Genomic DNA, 18,362 nt, shown 5'->3' with positions numbered 1-18,362 from the left:
CATATAGTTAGAAGTGCCAGCCATCACAGCAATCTGAATAATCAGAAGAATTACAATTTGAATAATTACAATGATCACGCTCAGTTTCTCTTTCCTTCTCTCCTGATTTACTAAATAACTCTCCATTAGCACTTTCCATCCTTAGAGTCCCTCATGCTGGGATGCAAAATCCTTCCTGGAGAGTCTGATGACCCCACTCCCACTTCTCCTGTGCAGCCCCCTACAGGAGGCTACCCTTTGGACTCAGCTCTGAGCCTCCTGCTCAGCAATTTCCACACGGTACACTCCTGGGGGCCAGAGCAAGAGTCCACGGCCCTATCTCCCTGCCCTACAGGCAGAAATTCTACCCCCAGGGTGGACCTGAAGAGGCTGAGAGAGAACAGTTTCCTTGTGCTTACAGCTGTGCACAAAGATACTGACTATGCTGAAGAAAAGTAGTGAGCTCCCCGACCCCAGAGGCATTCAAGTGAGGTCAGGTGCCTTCCTAGAAGGGATGCTGTGAAAGGACTGTAATCTCTGGGCAGGGACCATATCTGCCCTGCACAATCAGTATTCCTGGTGCCTAGCACATAGCAGGCACTCAAAAATCTGTGTTGGAGAAGTAATGGCTTGGGTGGGAAGTTGTTTTGGAGGCTGCAGATCATCCTCCCAAGCTGATTCTACTTGGTCTTGAATAGAGTTAAGCTTAAGGAATGCGGAAAGTATTCCTAACGGAATGCATCAGAAAGTATGCATTCCATCCTGAAGAACGCAGTCATCAGATGCTGCTGCCCCAACAGAAAGACTCTCCAGTGCGTGGCCAGCAGCCCAGGTCCCCCTAAGCCCAAGGCCAGCCCTCCAGAGTCAGGCTTGTGACAAGGAACAGCGTGTGGAAGGAAGGGGTGGGCCGGGGGTGCTGTGATCCAAGGAGAAGGTGGAGAGGGGAAGGGATGAGGTGAGGTCTTACCGATCTGCAATTTTCCACACAGTGGGAGCTACCGCGCTGGTGGTGGCTGGCGCAGCTGTGGTCTGGACAGCCCCACTGGTGCTCCCGGAAAACTTCCGCAGGTAAGTGGTGTAGAAAGACCTGGATTCTGTAAGCCTGTGAGGGAAGGGAATCACCAGAGAGAGGCAGTGAGCGCAGAGGAGTGAAATCCCAGAGCTAACTCAGGACGAGACAGAAGGCCGGTGACTCCCCTGATGAAAATGTTTATTAAGAAATACTTGAACTTGGTTTGATCTTATCCTCAGTGAGGTCAAAAGCGAGGCACCCCCGCCTCACGTTAACCTTTCTATTCACTGGCCATGCTGTGCTAAGTCTGCTTAACACCAGTCTGAAGTCAAAATTCCACTTGGGAAAGAGGCTGGGCCTATGAATTCCTCGACCTGCCCCAGAGAGGTGGGGGTGGGGGACAGGGCACTTTCGGAGCCGGTGGGTCTTCTGGGGAGAGTGCTACTTCTGGCTGCAGACTGGATGGTGGGTCTGATGATCCTCCCCAGAGACCAAAGATACAAAGGGGCGTGTGTGGCCTCAAGGAAGTGCACAAGCTGGCTCCAAGGTACCAGAGGCGACATCACGCCCCGAGGAGGTCAACGGGAGTTTGAGACTTGACTTTGAAAAAAAATCACAGCCACAACTCGTCAAACTACTAAAATTCTCAAGTCTCTTCCAATCCTTTTGATTTCCCTGTCTCTTCTCATAAAGAGGAGTCCTGAGGGGCGGGTGACGCCTCCTGGTTGGGGCCACTGGAGGGAAGGACATGAAGCCCAGCCGTGTGATGGGACACCCCGGGGGAGCCGGCATCAAGAAACATTGCTTTCCACTCCACTGTCCCAGCCCGATGTTGATCAATGAGCAGATGGCTCGGAAGCAGCATCGTCACAAACCATTTTCCCCTTCACCAACTCCAAGAGCGGAAACAATGCCTCTGCTCCCACCAGGACGGGCCCATCCTGCCTCCTCTTCGGCCGCGCTCCTGACAAGCCCTGGCCCCATGCTGCCGGGTGACTGGGAGGGCCAGGGGCCACACTGCCCGGCCCCAGAGTGGGATGGCACGGATGGCCCCGAGAAGCGGCTCACTGGACATCTTGGGCCGGCCTCGGTTTCCCTGGCCCTCGGGCTCCTGCCTGCGGGGCCAGGCGGACATCAATCATCTGCCCGGGGAGGACACCGAGGCACCATCTGGTGCCATTTAACGGGCCATTCAGCAGCGGGAGCCTGACAGAGGGGCTGTGGCTGGCCTGATTGTTTTCTCTTGGCATTTTGGAACTGGCTATTGTCTGGCTCCTAATGAACTTTTCTGCAATTAGAAAACCAAAGGGAGGGAGGGTCAGGCATAGCTGAGGGCTTGCCAGGCCCGCAGCCTGCCAAGGAGTCTGTCTGGGAAGAGAGGAGGGTGGGGAATAGGGCCAGGGCTGCGGTGGGGTTGGTGCAGAAGCACTGGCGCTGGCTGGGTGCTGAGTGCGCCAGGGACCTGGGCCTGGACTGCTGAGCTGGGGGGCAGAGGTGTGTGTGCAGCACCCTGGGCGCCGACTTCAGGCTGTAGACCCCCCTACCCTGCCGTAGGCAGACATCTGCTCCTCCTGCAGAGGGTGCTCCCTGCATGCCCAGGGACTCCTCAGGAGACTTGCAAGACAAAGAACTCATCAGCCCCTGTGAAAGGCTGGCAGCCTCTCCAGGCAGGAAGAAAGGAGAAACACAGGGACGGATGGGGGAGACAGGTGGAGAGACACTCACGCAGGGACCCGGGAGAAGGAGCCGTTCCGAGACAGCAGGTAGCAAGATGGGAAGCTGGTGACACCAAACTTGCTCACCACGCCACGCTCCGTGTTCAGGACCCTGCGCACCGCTATGCCCTGGTGCTGCGAGAGGTCCAGTGTCACCTGCAGAGAAGGGGGACATCAGGGCGGGGCGGCCACTGGGCAGACGGAGCCCTGGGCACACGCCTGGGTGACAGCTGTGCTCCAGCCAGGCTCAGCCTTTCCAAGAGGAGGCTTTCGTGGTGAGTGACAGCCACCAACCACCTCCAACCCACAGCAAGGCGTGCAAACGCTGCCGCCTCACAACTGTGCAGGCCACGCATCTCAAATCTTTGAGGACAGTCCCAATTTAATGTAAATTTCTTTCCAACGAATTGCAAAAGGCATAATAAAATGTGGTTTCATTTTTATATTTGTAAGACTTTCTATCTATGTCCCAAATCAGAAAAGCACTGAGACACATGGTTTTATTTTTAGAAAGAGTTAAGAAGAAGAACCCGCCTGCCAACGCAGGAGATGTAAGAGACGCAGGTTCGATCCCTGGGTTGGGAAGATCTCCTGGAGGAGGAAATGGCAACCCACTCCAGTACTAATGCCTGGAGAATCCCATGGGTAGAGAAGCCTATGGTCTATAGGGTCACAAAGAGTCGGACACGACTGAATCGACTTAGCACTAGCATTAAGAAGGAGAAATATAATATTAGGTAGTATTTATTGAGTATGTATTATGTTTTATATATAGATTGCTTCATTTAATCTTTAAAAATAACATACTACGATACAGGACCAATTGCTAGGAGACTAAGCCAGATGGCACAGAATACCATGGCTGCTTGGGTTTAAATCCTGGCCCAATCAGACTAAATCTCTCCCAGACTCAATTTCCTTACTTGCAAAACTGTAATAATACCCCCCTCCAAGGGCTGTTAAGAAGACTGAATGGATTAATTTTACAAGAATGCTTCTAATAAGGACTAGTAAATAGTACATATGTTAAGTATCTGTTTAAAAAATCAAACTCCTATTGTACAGTAGAGGCAGAAGCTGAAGCTCAGCAGTGAAATCACGTGATCAGATCACACAGCTAGCAAGTGCCTGAGCTGGGCTATAAATCCCAAGTCAATCTGCCTTCAGAGCCAGGGCTCTTGGCCAGTGTGTCCTCCTGCCTCTCAAGCCACCCATCCCTGAGCACCTCTGCATGAACATGAGACCCCTGCCCCTGATTACTAGAGGGATGGAGGGAGTATAGTGGGGAGAGCTAGTCCAATGAACATTCATCAATCATCTCTACAGGCATGACCCCAGGTGTGGAAGGGGACCCCAGAAGGGCCAGGCATCCTTCAGCAAAGCTCCCTGCTCCTCCCACCTCCATGCTTTCTGTCTCAAGGCTGAGAGGTCCCAAGACAGCTCAGACTGCTCTACTGTGGTTGGTAAGTTTCAGGAGGAAAACCATCCAGAGCCAACAGTGGTGTTTAATTTCATCCCCTCTCTCCTTATCTCCTTGCACTGCCTTGGAACATCTCCCGGGCACTGGCCTGTCCCACCTCTACACCTGGAAAAAGCCCAGGGGCCTGAGAAGTCCATGATGCAGTGACTGAACAGTGGGCTGTATACATCAGGCTGGGGATGGATCTTTATAAAATTCATACTCTTTGCCAGCTACTCATCCGTGTTCTTCCCCTATGCTGTCTCACTTGCTGTTCCCAACCACTCTCTGACAAAAGGTAATTATCACCACTTCAAAGACAGGGAAATGAGATCAGAAAAGCTGAGTAACATGATCACAGCCGTATCACATAAGTCAGGGATCCCCAGCCTCCAGGCTGCAGACTGGTGCCTCCTGTCAGATCAGCAGTAGCATTAGATTAGAAATAAAGTGCACAATAAATGAAATGTGTTTGAATCATCCTGAAACTATCCCCTCCCTTCAGTTCATGGAAAAATTGTTTTCCACAAAACCAGTCCCTGGTGCCAAAAAGGTTGAGGACCACTGATCATAAATGTTGGAGTGGAGATTCCAACCAGCCTGATTTTGGTATCTGCTTCACCTGGGAAGGGACCTCAGGTCCTCAAGAGGGACTAGATGCTCTCTGAGGTTCCCTCCCCCCAATTTGTTACTCCACTTCTTTGGAGGCAGGGTAGCATAGGAACAACATGAGCTTTGGAGGCAGACGGACCTGGTTGAAGTCCTGCTCTACCAACTCACTGGCTGTGTGATTTTCGGCCTGTTATTTGACCATCTTTGTTAATTAGAAAAATTAGCAACTATGTGTGTCAGCAATATAGCAACACTTAATAAACAGCAGGTGTTATCATTTTCATTTTCCATGCATATGTGCACGCTCAGTCATGTCCAACTCCTTGCGATCCCATGGACTGTAGCCCTCCAGGCTCCTCAGTCTGTAGGATTTCTCAGGCAAAAATACTGGAGTGGGTTGCCACTTTCTCCTCCAGGGCATCTTCTGAACCCAGGGATCGAACTCGAGTCTCCTGAATCTCCAGCATTGGCAGGCAGATTCTTTACCACTGAGCCATCTGGGAAGCCCTCAGTTTCCAAGAGGAAGATCAAAACAGACAAAAAGGCTTTAAACGGAAAGGTCCAGCTCCTACACTTCCCCGCTTCCGCCAGCAGGGGGAAGGCCAGTGCTGGGCTAAGACAGTGCACAGGATCAGCCCTGCTCTTGAACTCACTGGGCTCTCCCCCACAATGTCTATCCGGGAGATGCAGGAACCCTGCAGGCACTCACCTCTCTACCCAGGTAGGAGCCTTCCTTTTCAAAGATCAGGGCCAGGTACTCTTCATTGTTTCTTGCAAAGAATCCAGTAATCTCCTCCAGCCTGCAAGAGACACCGCTGGCAGTCACTCTTTCTGTGGTGAGAATAAAGCAAAACTGCTGGTGACAGCCGTCTTGGCAGACACAGTACTGTGGGGACAGCCACACACATCTGCTGTTTTCACACGAGGCTTCGCGGAAGTCTCCACACCAGCCTTCCAGCAGGAGTAAACCAAACATTGATTCTCAAAAGATTCTCTCTCTGTTACCTAAACCTAAACTAATGGCTGGTTCATTTCGCCAAGCTATTTGGGTTGTTTTTTCAGAGTCAGGAGTGAGTATGGGCAGTCAAGGGAGGACACCTGGGGAGGCGAGCTTTGAAACCAGTTATTTCTATGCTCTGGTCCAGGGTACGGCCCAGACTTAGAACTGCCGTTTTTATTGGTCCCCTAAGAGACTGGTGTTTATTAGCTATCAGACACAAGTCTTAGTTTGTGCCAAGTCACTACCAACTGGGAGATTTGCTTTTTCCTCTCCTGTAGCAGGCATAAAAGAGGAATTAAAAAATCAGAAAGTCCTGGGTGCAGGAGATCTTAGAAGCCATCTAACCTTATCATAAGATTTTTAACCTCCTCATTTTAAGACAAGGAAACTAAGGTCCCAGGAAAAAGGTGGAAATTAATAAGTCAAATTTTATTATTCCCCCCAAAATCAAAGAATTAAGACATAAATTGTTTTTAAAATGCAGAGTTTCAACAGAAAACAATTATATAATACAAAAATGATCTGTGTCCTCATTTCAATTAAAAAGCAGAACCTCCTCAGACACATAACAGGACACGATGGCCTCTACTTTTATCCTCAAACTGATGATCTGTTTCCCTTCTCTGGATCCAAGGACACAACAGTTGGTTACCTCCAAACTGAAGGTGCAACTTGGGGCCAATGGATTCCAGCCCAGTGACAGTGAAAACGACGTGCCAGAGAGGTGGGGTCCAGAGTGTACTCCAGTGGGTGGATGGATACTGACAGCCGCTGAGGTGGTAGCAGGTGTCCCCCAGGCTGGCAGAAGAGTAGGCCCTGCAGGCTGCTGTCCACACAGCCTGTCCCCACCCATTCATCCCCTCTCACTCTTCTGGAGGAGGCAGCCCACCTTCCATCACACGTCTCCCACGTTCCATTACATGTCTCTGCCTCCTCCCTAAAGCTCTTTAGAAGGGTCACTTTGAGAGAGGCTGGCAGGTTTACCCAGTTGATTGCTTTTGAGATCCCTCTGGGCTGAAAAGGCACCATGAGGGAAGTAAGGGTATGAGAAGGGAAGACATAGAGACACAGTCATTGAGAAATGTCAGAAGTGAGGAGCAGGGTATACAGGCTGGCCTGGGTGTTTCCTGCAGAGAGGGGGTCTGCTTATGGAACCCCCAAACTGCACCAAGACCAGATATTCAGTCCAGGGTCTCTGGGAGGCTCTCTGGGAGGATGAAGAATTTGGGAAAGAGGATAAAAGAATCATTGTGACTTGGATTCAACAGCCACTGACACTTGGAAACACAATCTCTCCGCAGGGCCTCAGCTTTCAAGACACCAGTACATACACTTAGGCTGCGCTAAGCCCCAGCATCTGCCTCCCGAGGCCCTCTCAGCCCCTGGAACCTTCAGTGTGTCCCACAGCTGGGCACCTCCAGCAGTCCTGGCCGGTACTTGCATCTGTTCCTTTTTGGCCCCGCAGGTGGGCTGTCTCCTATCTGGAGTTCTCATCCAGAAGGGCAGGATCTCGTGTTTTCAATCTCCCTGTCTCCCTCATGGGGGAGTCAGGGTCAGACACTGTGCAGCCTGTTATCCTGATTTCCTAGGACAGAGGCAGTCCTGAAAGGCTGCCTGAATCCCAGCCACCGGATGCTCTGCAGTGCGGGGGTGGGGGTGGGGGGCTGGGGGGCACAGTCATCTCCCCCTCCCCCAGGCACAGCCACGGCTCAGGAAAGGAGCACCTTCATCTGACGGGGCTTTGTGCTTCTCAGTTCCCCGTCCCATTTCCTCTAAATGGCATCTGTCTCCCTTCTTCCTCCCCACGCCCACCCTCTCAGGGACCCTCCCTGCGTCAGACTGTGTGACATCCTGTCTCACTCCTCAAAGGCTCCTGAGCACAGGTTGTGAGAAGCAGAGCAGGTATGACCTGGAGAACCCCAGTCCATCCTCTCCTTCCCACCCGGTGGGGTGGGCCCTCTCACCCCCATCAGCCCCAGGAAGTCAGGGCTTCTCCAGCAACGGGAAGCCCTCCGCCAGCTGCTCCCAGCAGCTCCGGGCTCCGGCCCACAGCATGGGCAACAGGAGGACCCAAGACGCTGCCTGGCCCTGCTGTCCCCACCGCCCTCTCACTGCCAGGCCTGCCCTCCTGCCACCCTGCCCCGGGCCCGCCGCGGCCCCAACTACCTGGCAGGCTCCAGCGGGGGACAGGCCGGGGGCCACGTGTCACTGTGGGACTCCAGCGCATCGATGAGCCTCTCCCGCAGCGTCTGCACATCAGCTCCAGCCACTGTAAATGACGATGGGGTGGGGGAGCGAGAGGGGGACGGGGGATGAGGAGAAGGGTGCAAACCCCAGCTTCCCTCAGGACCCAGCACACGAGCTAGTTCTGAGCGAGACAAAGTACGTGTCAGTCCCCTCCACATGAGGCAGGTGGGGGTCACCCCCCGGCCCTAAGCATGGCAGAGGGACCCATCCCTCAGGGCAGGGGAGAGCACCCCAAGAGCCCTCCGCACGCTGTCTGGCTGCCCCTCTGGGTGCCCACCCCACTTTGACACAAGGGCTATTCTAGGAACACCTGACCCCGTTTTCCCGGAGGTATCTTCCAGGCTGGCTGGGGAGGGCACGTTCAGGAGGACACCCCTCTGGCTTTGACTGGGGCCCTCCTCCCTGTGCAGAGCTAGCTGGGCTCTCTCTCCCCACAGTGGAAGCCCGGGAGAAGGAGGGAGAGGAAGACGCAGAGCGTGCCAACGGGACCCCGAGAGCTGGGACACCCACCTGACAGCGTGGTTCCTGAGCCGGTCTTGGAGAAGGCCTTAAAGAACTGGAAGCAAACACAAAGGCAGGAGTCAGTGGGGCTCCGAGCACCACAGCCGCGACAGCTGGGTATGCGTTTGTGGCCCAGTTGTTTACTAAAAGGGGCGGCTGTGGGGAAATGACTTAACTTTTGTGAGCCTCAGTTTCTTGGTCTGTAAAATGAGAGGAGGAGGTGTCTGCTCTTGGAGAGGACCCGGGTTCCTCCCCCCAGTGTCCTGTACCTGACCCCTGCCCCCACGGCCCTGGAGCACCCGGGGAAGCTGCGGCTCAGACACTCAACTGGAAGTGGCCTGTTCCTACAAAGCCCGGGGACCCAGCACGTAGGACTAGAAAATAGTTCCTCTGTGAATAAACGATGCAGGCCCGTCTGAAAAAAATAAAGGGAAGTCACTTCATACCCCCACCCCTACCCTGGAAAATGTCAGCGGCCCTTGGAGGCCGTCTGTCCTGGCTCCTTATCTTGGAAAGGGGGCAGGGAGGCTGGCGTCTCTGGCCCCCAAGGACTCTCGGCCTGCCTCGGCAGACACTCCAGAAGGGAGGTGTCTCCAGTTCGGTCCTACTGAAGGGTAGGCTTGAGCCCCTGAGAGAACAAGCCTTGTTACACATGGGCCAAGCTAACTCTCTCCCCATTCACATGACACTCAGGGCCAGCCTGTAACCCCTTTGAGAGAGAGGACAGAGGATGGCACCTCAGAACCCAGGCTCCCATCTAAGTGTTAGAGAGCAGCCAGAACTCTGGCCTGGGCTCAGGAGGGAACGGAGTTCGGTTGTCCTGACAGGTGGCTACTTAACCTGGAGGCTGGGGAGAGGCCTCTGCCTGAGGTCCCTAACCTCAGGGCTACCTGTAGCCATCTTGGGCTTCTGTCTCCAACAGCACGGCCATTCGGCCTGATCCAAGCTGATGGCTGAGTGGAGGCCTGGGTTCAAGGCCTGGCTCTGCTACGCCCTTGCTGTGTGACCTTGGGCAATCTGTTCACCTCTCTGAACCTTCTCATCTTTCAGATGAGGATGACACTGTCGACCCTGGAGAACTGTGACGATTCAATGACAACTAAAGTGCTTAGCATGGTACCTGGTACAGACAGCAAGAAATCAACACATGTTAACATCATCATCCCCTTCCCTTGTTCCTTTTAAATACTAGGAAACACCGATCAGCCGGACCTGTCTGTTCTAGCCATTTGTAGGTAGGAAACTAAAATGTGGAGGCCACCTGCCCGCCTCTCCTCCGTGAATAATAAAGATGTGGAGAAGGCACGCACCTCTCCCCACCTGCAGTCTGCTCCTGCTGACCTCACCTGGACCCTGTTTTATCCTCTCTCTACTTACAGCATTAATATAAACTTCTATTCTGGGTGAAAACCATTCACTGACACATGCCACTTGTATTCCTAATAGTGTTCTTTGTAGATACTGAATATACTTTGAATTAAGAAAACTATACGCCATCCTTATACTTGTAAAAACGAGCACACTTTTCCAGGCTTATGACATGAGATCAAGTAGAGAGGGCATGTTATAGGCTGATTTTGTTTCTCAGAAACAAAATAAAAGACGCATCTACTGGGGGTTTGGTTTGCTCACAAATAATATCCCAGAGGTTAGCCTCTACAGCTGCAGTTACTCAGGGTGATGGGGTCCTCGTACAGACAGGACAGACTTCAACTTGCTTCCATAGGCATAAAAACATGACTGACGCCATGATGCCTTAAGCCGTGTGGCTTTTCTGTGGCGATAGTTGCTACTGTCCGTTACTGCAGAGGAGTGTGATGACTCTTCTTCAAACATCAGCTCTCCAAAATCTGAGCAGGGGGCTTATGAAAAGGGGGTTGGCATGACCTCCATCAAACGGGAGCCCCCCAGACCCGAGCTGAGCCTTCCGAAGGCCGCAGCCGTGGGCAGCAGGAAGTCAGATAGGGGCCTGAGTTAGGGGCTTGCGGGAATTCTTAAGAGCGCCCCTCACACAGCCGTCCCTTCTGTCCCAGCCATCTCTCAGAACACTGTTACCACCGGAGTGCTGTTTCCCATACCTCACACTCCAGAGGAACTTTTTCCTATAGATCATTCTCTCTTTCACCTTTCCCCTAGTCTACCAGCTCCTTCCCTAAGACTACAAATAAACTCAAATCTATTTTTTTTTTAAAGTTAAAAAAAGGAGAAGGGACAGGAAGGGATGAAGGATGGGAATAGAGGCTTCTCCAGGTGTGGCATGCCCCATCTTCTTGCACTGCCAAATTTCTCAAAACAGTGTCCTCTTCCTTCCCATGAAGCCGGCTGTGGCTCGGGCTTCCACGACTCAGCTGTGAGGGCTCCAGGAAAGCTAGGCTGACCTTCTCTTTGGCCGTCCAGTGACCTTCCAGCCCTTCCTGCTCTCTCCGCAGTATCTGATGCCACCACTGCCTGCTTCTCCTCCCCTCGGCCAGGGTTTTTTTGGGCCAAACATCTTCCTGACATTCTCCATCTCCACCTCATGTCATCACCCTCCCTTGGGTTGCCTGACACCACCCAGGCCTTCGTGGTCATCTTCACGGCCATCCCCTCGCCCTTGTCTCAGCCTCGTCCTGGACTCCTCCCCTGTGCCCACGGCCCTTGCCATCTCCTCCCGCCGGGCATCAGACCATGGCACTCTTCTGTTTAAAAAGCCCAGGGAGGCACTGTCGCAAACGAGGGGCTCAATCTCTGCTTTTGAATGAATGAGTGAATAAACGGGTGAACGGACAGACAAGCCCATTATTTGTCTCCCTTGCTGATGTCATCTACTTTGTCCAAACGCATTGTGACCTGAACCCTGTCTCAGATCCTCACCTGTCTTAACTTCTCTTTCTTCCAGATGTCACAGCACCCCTCCCCCAATACATACACACTCTGGGAGACTGAGTCACCCCTCCCCCAACCTGTTTCTCCACCCAGGTTCCTTATCTCACCCAGCTCCTCCCTGCCACCCAGCCCAGGATCTCCCTCTCCCCCAAGCCCTGTGTTCTGTGAACCTGACCTTTCTGATACCTCTTCTGCAGTCTTCGAGACCAAATGCCTTGTCCAGAGTAGGGCCTACCACCTACTTCCAGGACCACTGCAACTGTCTCTATCTGTGCCGCCAACTCAGGCTCCAGAAACAGTAATATGCTCCATCTTTTCGTTTTCCAGCCATCACCCTCACTGCCACTTTGCGTGGCTTTCTAAAGGATAATTCTGGTCTGATCATGTCACTTCTCCTAAAAAGCCCTTCCATCACACCCTACTGCCAAGGAATAAAGTCCGAACTCAACAGCATTCGAGGCCTTCCAGGATCTGCCCCCAACCACACCTACCTCCCACTGCCCCCCATTTCTTACATTTCAGCTATGATGAACTTGCCTCCCAACTGGGAGGGCAGGATGACAGTTTCCTCACCTCTACAAGCCCCGCAGTGCCTGGCACAGTGTCAAGGACAGGGAAACACTCAAAGGACATTTGTTCACTTGAATAGAGAACCTCTGCCCTTTGATCAGCTTGGGAGCTCATGTAAAAATTACATTAAAATCGAGTCAGGGCACATTTTTGTCCTCTTATTAATATGCATCCTTATTAAGTCAGCTGTTGGAGGGGTGTGCCGTACCCAAGGGAAACCACCACCTTCCTTGGAAACAGGCCATTAAGATGCCAGCAGTGAGTTTTCTTTCCTCCAGGAGCAGTCAACACCCAGTCCCTTTCCTCTTAACCCTTTGCCCAGGAGTTTCTGCCTTCCCCAACCATGGGGATCTCCCCAAAGGCGGGTGACCGGATGACCTTGGGCAGGTCTTTGCCAACCTATCCAGGAACAGCTGCCTTCCCAGGGGGCAAACAAGGCTAAGCAGGAAGTACACTTGCCAGTGGCAACCATCAGTGGCATTGAGTCCAAGCCTTTGAAACAAGTTTCAAGGAAAATAACCTCCAAATATCTTACAGCGAGCCTGTAAGATATGCATAAGCTTAACGGTTCCTACCCTGCGGACTGTCCGTGGAGGAGATGCCTGGGAGAGCGCGAGTGATTGCCGAGAGGGGACCCATCTCCTTTTCCAGACAGGCTGGAGACATCTTTCTGAGTCCTGCCCCCCAATCCCTGACATCTCACCATCTAACAAAAGACACATGAAATAACAGCCCAGACTGCAACCCCTACTTCCAGCCTTGAATTCCAGGATGGGCCAGCCCTGGGCTCCCTCCTTCCGGGGGCCCTGCCTCAGCACCCACAGGAGCCTCTGCTCCAGCCGGATCAGCCTTCTCAACTCACCACGTGGGTCTGCCCACAGCCTCTGCCCTCACATCCTCCCCTGCCCACGCTCCTCCTCCCTCCCAGCCAAACCTGACCTGTCCTTCACCCCCTGCGGAAGTCCCCCTCCTCTGGGTGCTCCTCCTCCCACATGAAGGCCTCTCTGACGTGGGAGGGAGAGTTCAGTGAGCCCAAACTCCTCCTGCGTTCACCATGGACACGTCGCTCCCTGCCTGGCAACTAGCTGGGCGCTCCGGTGCCCCGTGGACAGCACTCTCCTGTCTGGCTGGCCTCGCTTATCTTTCTGGCTGTGGCTTACACGTCTGGCCTCTCTGCAATGGTGAGCACGGGGCTGTATCCGCAGAAAACACTCACTCCACAGCTGCTGACGGATGGACTGCCTCAAATGCGGCATCACGGAGGGGCTACCACGAGCCCATGGGCAACCAGAAGGAAGACCACTAAGATTCATGGAACTCTGGTGAACACCGCAAGTGCCTTGGCACTCTCACAGGTAAGACCTCATTTCACACGTGGCAACGATCTATTAGGGAGACATTATCATCCATTTTTCAGACAAGGAAACTGAGGCCAGTGGCTAGGGCATTGTTAAGCAACTTTCCAAGTCACAGTAAGCAGTAAGCAGGGGAGCCAAGATTTGACCTCGTGTCAATTATCTCCTCAGAATCTTGCAAAGGGAAGACTTCTGTCTGCTCCCACGCAAGGCTGCTGCTTCCTGTAATCTGGATCCCAGCCAGGCCCTTGGCTGCACTGTTCCATTACCCACTGAGGGGCACTCCTATGACTCATGGCAAAGCCTCCCTGACCCCAGGTTCCAGCCTCTAGGTCCCCAGGCACAAGCCAGAACCTGCTTCCAGCTACCCTCTCCCTCCCTCACCTGTTCTCTTCCAGCTGGGCACAAGCTCCTGTCTGATGGGGCCCTGACGCAGCTGGCCCGCCCTGCAGGGCCAGCTGTTTGCTGAACAGGATGGGCTGGTGGAAGCTGTTTGCTCAGGGTGACAAGGGACAGGAAGCAGAGGAAAGGGACAATGACACACGTCACTGGGGGTGGCCTGTCCCCTTTACACCAGCAACACTCTCTCTCCCGCCTGTTCATCATCTTAGAGCTTTTAGCCTTCATGGGTGGGGGCGAGGACAGGCTCCAGTCCCCAGGGGACGAGGGCTGTCTCTCTGGCCGGCTGGCAGCCAGGGCCACCTCAGGGCTCTGCACTGCTTTCCAGGGAGTCCAGCCATGCTGCTCACAGGCACACTGGGCTCTCAATAGGCCAGAATTTCTGGAGATTTGGAATCTGAGTAGTGTTTCCCAAACACTAGAAGCGGTAAGCTGTAAAATCAACTTAGTGAATCACAGCCAGTATTTTTTTAAATAAAAGAAGAGAAAATATCACTGTGTACTGCACTTACTAAGAATATTGTTTTATGAAACGACTGCTTTTAGGGATAATGGATCCAAACTGACTTCTGGATCTCCTTGTAAATATTGCTGGCCACAGTACCAAGATTTGAAAGCCATTGCTTAGGGCCTTAGAGCTGAGATGCACCAGTAGCTAGAGCTACACGCGCCCTGGCCCAGAGCCCTGAGGATAGGCCACCGAGTGCCTCTTCCTGCTGAAGCTGAACTGTGGGCTGCCTGGGAGAGGCTGAGAGGTCACCACACTGGTCTCTGGAGTTCTGAAGAAATGGACAGGTGACTCCCAGCCCCGCCTGGCCCGGCCTGGCGCTGCCCGTGTGGAGGCAGCGAGAGATCAGGGAGCCAAGCTCAGGGGCCCTCCCAGCGCCCCTCCCACAGCCAGCTGGGCGACTGGGGAGATGATGAATCACTTGAGGCACTCGGGTTGCGTGTGCTGCGTGACTTGGGTAGGCGCCGAGAAGCTCTGGATCTCCTGGTGTAGCTGGGCCGCCTCCTTCACACCCACTGAGCCCCAGCCTCTCCCAGACAGAAACATAATGTCCCAGGTGCCAGGCCCCACGGAACCCCCCAAGAAGGTCCCAACCTGGCCACAGGCCCATCACCAACCCTCCTCCCGGGGGTTGGGCGGTGGCTGGACCCCTGTGCAGAGCCCTCAGTGAGACCAAAACTCTGGCCTATGAACAGGGACTCCTGCCATCACCCTGACTCTTTCCCTCAGCTTCCCACGAGGCGTTGCTTGCCCTGACTCAGCAGAAAGAACAGAAGGCTCCATGCTGCCCTTGGAGAATAATTTTGAATATTTCAAGTTACATATCTTGGGGCTGGGGATAGGGCAGCGGCCCCATCATGGGAATCTTTAACATAAAAGAGATGGTTGATAGATAATGTCTCTGCTGCCACCTCTAAATGATAATGGCAGCAGCTGCTGGCTCAGGACACCTCCCAGGCCAGTGGAATGGGGGCTCGGGCCCTCACCCTAAGTGGTAAACAGGAGTGCAGGAGGGAGCTCTCTTGGGCCACAGAAACCCTGAACCCAGCAGGAGGTCACTGGCCATGAGAACAGGACCGTCTCATGGACTCAGAGCTGGAAATGGCTGGAAGAGAACGTGGACTCAGAGCTGGATGTGGCTGGAGGAGCCCAGGGTCTTGCTCTCCAGAGGAATTCTCCGGGTGTCCTCAGGCTCAGATATATGGTTCACAGTTCCACCTGGCAACTGAAGCCCCTGAACTCAGAGTTCTCTTGTTCTGGGGACAATGCTTGACTTTTCAGTCTTCAAAGGCATTTCCTGCTTAATCCTAGTGGAAGCAGAGGAAACTGCTTTTCTAGATGCCAGTCTGGGGGGAGCAGGCTAATTATCTGTGGCTGGAGAGAGAGATGTGGATTCTTTCATTTGGAGGAGAACTAATTGGATTACAGCCGGACCTGAGCCCTGAGGAGGTGCTGCTCTGGGCTTCCCAGGGCCTCGGACGTGAGAGCCTTGGAAGGCATCCAGATGCTAACTAAGTGGTTGATGCCCCGCAGTGGGCAGGCGAGGTCTCATCAGAGCACTCATGCTGCCTGCAGCCAGAGCCGGGTGACGGGCCATCATGTGTCGGGTGTGACGATTCCCGTGATGGGTATCCCTGTGGCCTGAGGCATGGGGCTAAAGCTCTCCGACAGGTCACTTCCGAGCCACTCAGGTTCAAGGCACTGACCTGAGGAAGATGAGGCCTGCCAGTGTCTCCCGGGTCCTTTTCAGGGAGACCATGAGGTCCTCTGAGTCTGATCCTGCCCCCAGGTGTGTCAGAGCCTAAACCCTGGTTTCACATGGTTGAGATCAGCCCTCTAGGCCTGGGAGGTCAGTGGGGGCGAGGGGAGGAGTTGATTGGAAAAGAGGCTCCTGGAAGCTGGGAGCTCTCACCAACCTAGGGGATGATCGCTTTTCACAGTGAAAATTTGTGGGTCCCAACACGACAACACACAGCCCCTTCTCCCTTTTTATAAAGGGGAGAAGGTCACATACCAAGTGAGCCTCTTTCTTTTCTGCCTCCCAGTTCACATGCCTTTCTGCCTCTAGAGAAGGTGTCTCATCAAAGCACAGGACTCCAAGGGCTGGGATCTAAGCAGGTCAGGCCCAGAAGCCTGGGAGGACCCCCACAGAGCTCAGCCGGGAAGATGCCAGGGAAGCACGGGGCAGCTGGCAAAGTGCTCCAACGACTCTGCCCCGCCAGGCCCGCATCGCCCCTCCCGGTCACATACCCTCACAGTCGGGAAGCCAGGGATGTTGAAATCTCTGCAAACTGCGCTGTTGGTCTCCTCAGCACAGTCCAGGGCAGCGAGATTCAGTGCAGGCCTCCAATCTGAAATGACAAAAACAAAACAAAACAAAAAAAACCCTGGGTAAGTACAATCCATCCCCACCAATGCCCATGACACCTGTCCCAGAAGCTCTAAGGAGAATAGTCACCCCATCTTCAAAAAAGGGCCTCTGAGATAGCTGGGTTACTCTGCATTTAGCCTGTGCTTAGGGCACAGTTACCTAGCACCAGCAGCCTACTCAGGACGGCAATCTGTGTTTCTCCATTATTCGGGGGTGGGGGAGGGACACAGGGGCTAAAGGGAGGTGTGAGATCAGACTGGCCCTCCTGGGGAAAAGCCTCTGGGATGTTGCCTCAGCCCCTGCTGGCCTCTAGAAAGGGTCAGCTCCAGAAGGGTGAAGAGCATGCCTCTGGAGTTCTGAATTCCCCAGTGGACCCTTGGTGAAGGCTTCTGTGGCCAAGGTGCTGGCTGTCAGCCCCATTTGGGTGGGTGAGACACAGGTCAGTGAGGAGCGGCTCCCCAACCAGAGATGAAGGCAGAAGTCTAGAGGAGGTGGGTGAAGACACCTGGGATCTAGAGCCGCTGGGAAAGAAGCCCTGAGGCCAGGTCTGGAAGGAGTCGAGCAGTTGCCCAGGCCAGTTGCTTGGGCACCCTGCTCCTTCGTCAGGCCCCAGGCCATGAGTCTCCCTCTGCTGGAACTTGCTGGCAGAGAGAACACGGCACCGATCTGGGCCGCAGCCCAGGATCTGGGAAACAGAAAACAAACTCATCAACCAGGCAGGCCTCGTGAGCTCCAGCTCCAGGTCAGGTGCCCCCAGAGTACCCACCAAAGTGCCACGTTATGGTGAGGCTGCTCCTGCCATACGGGAAGACAGGCACATGAAGCTGCACAGACCGTGAGGTGGCAACGGAAGGGGGGTGCCACGCTGAGTGGCATGGGGCCCTGGAGGAACGTGGCCACAGGAGAGACCAGCCCTGGGGACTATGCAGGGGCCCGGCAGGAAAGGTGGGAGTCAAGGGGAGCCTTGACAGTCATCGAGTTGCCAGGGAACCAGGGAACGGGGTGGGCAGGCGAGGAGCAGGTGGACTGTGAGGCTGTGTACACAGACCAGGCCGGCTGCAGAGGCAGCGCTGCTGGGAGGCAGGCAGGGGCCAGCATGGGCATGCAGGCAGGGGGTCTGGGCTGACTCCCACAGCACCCTGCATCATGGGCATTTCTGGGCAAGTGAGGGAGGAGCAAGCCCGCCCAGGGATTTGGGGAGCCCACATCTTCCCCACAGGGCCCTTCACCTCCCATCTGGGGCACAGGAAGGGGTGGGTTGGGGGGTTGACACAGGCAGCCCACCCAGTACCCACTAATGACAGAAGACTAATATCCAAATAACATCCCCAAGACCCAGGGACCTCTTACCTCGCCCCAGAACTGTCCCTTATGACATCTGAAAAACCGTAGGATCTCCCAGGAACTTTTTATGCCCAGAGGAGAAGGGTCACCCTCACTTCCATGACAGAAGAGGCATGATACCACTGCATACCCTGACCCAGCCCTCAAAGGAAAGGCTCTGAAGGTTCAGAGCAGCCAAGCTGGTCCTTCTAGGGGTGACACAAGGGAGGGGGTCTGGGACTGTGAAGCAGGCCAGAGGCAATGCCCACTTCCTCCCCATCCCTCTCCCCCTCTGCTTTCTGGTTGGCAGTCTCCTCTTAGCACCGAATCCTAGCAGGGGGGAGGGGTGAAGAAGGGGGAGTGGGGCATGAATGGAAGTGTTCTGCAGAGACAGGTGAGCCCCAGCCTGTGATGCCATTTCCTCAACGTCCTCCCATCTCATCAAA

The 18,362-nt window shown here is 54.1% G+C and overlaps 1 protein-coding gene across 2 annotated transcripts in view; it reads right to left on the bottom strand.

Annotated features, from left to right (window-relative positions):
* Positions 1–18,362, bottom strand: part of QSOX1 (quiescin sulfhydryl oxidase 1) — a 40,194-nt gene that overhangs the window by 13,938 nt on the left and 7,894 nt on the right. For both annotated transcript variants that reach the window (XM_043923450.1, XM_043923452.1), the window contains exons 2-7: positions 16,473–16,573; positions 8,535–8,580; positions 7,944–8,046; positions 5,487–5,577; positions 2,717–2,862; positions 947–1,081 (exon numbers count right to left, since the gene is read on the bottom strand). In XM_043923450.1, the coding sequence (XP_043779385.1) occupies positions 947–1,081; positions 2,717–2,862; positions 5,487–5,577; positions 7,944–8,046; positions 8,535–8,580; positions 16,473–16,573 (622 nt within the window). The remainder of the gene's footprint in view (positions 1–946; positions 1,082–2,716; positions 2,863–5,486; positions 5,578–7,943; positions 8,047–8,534; positions 8,581–16,472; positions 16,574–18,362) is intronic.

This window comes from Cervus elaphus, chromosome 14, assembly GCF_910594005.1.
Source record: "Cervus elaphus chromosome 14, mCerEla1.1, whole genome shotgun sequence".
NCBI lineage: Eukaryota > Metazoa > Chordata > Mammalia > Artiodactyla > Cervidae > Cervus > Cervus elaphus.
The sequence above is the reverse complement of the archived record's forward strand: the minus strand, read 5'-3'. Positions and strand labels throughout refer to the sequence as shown.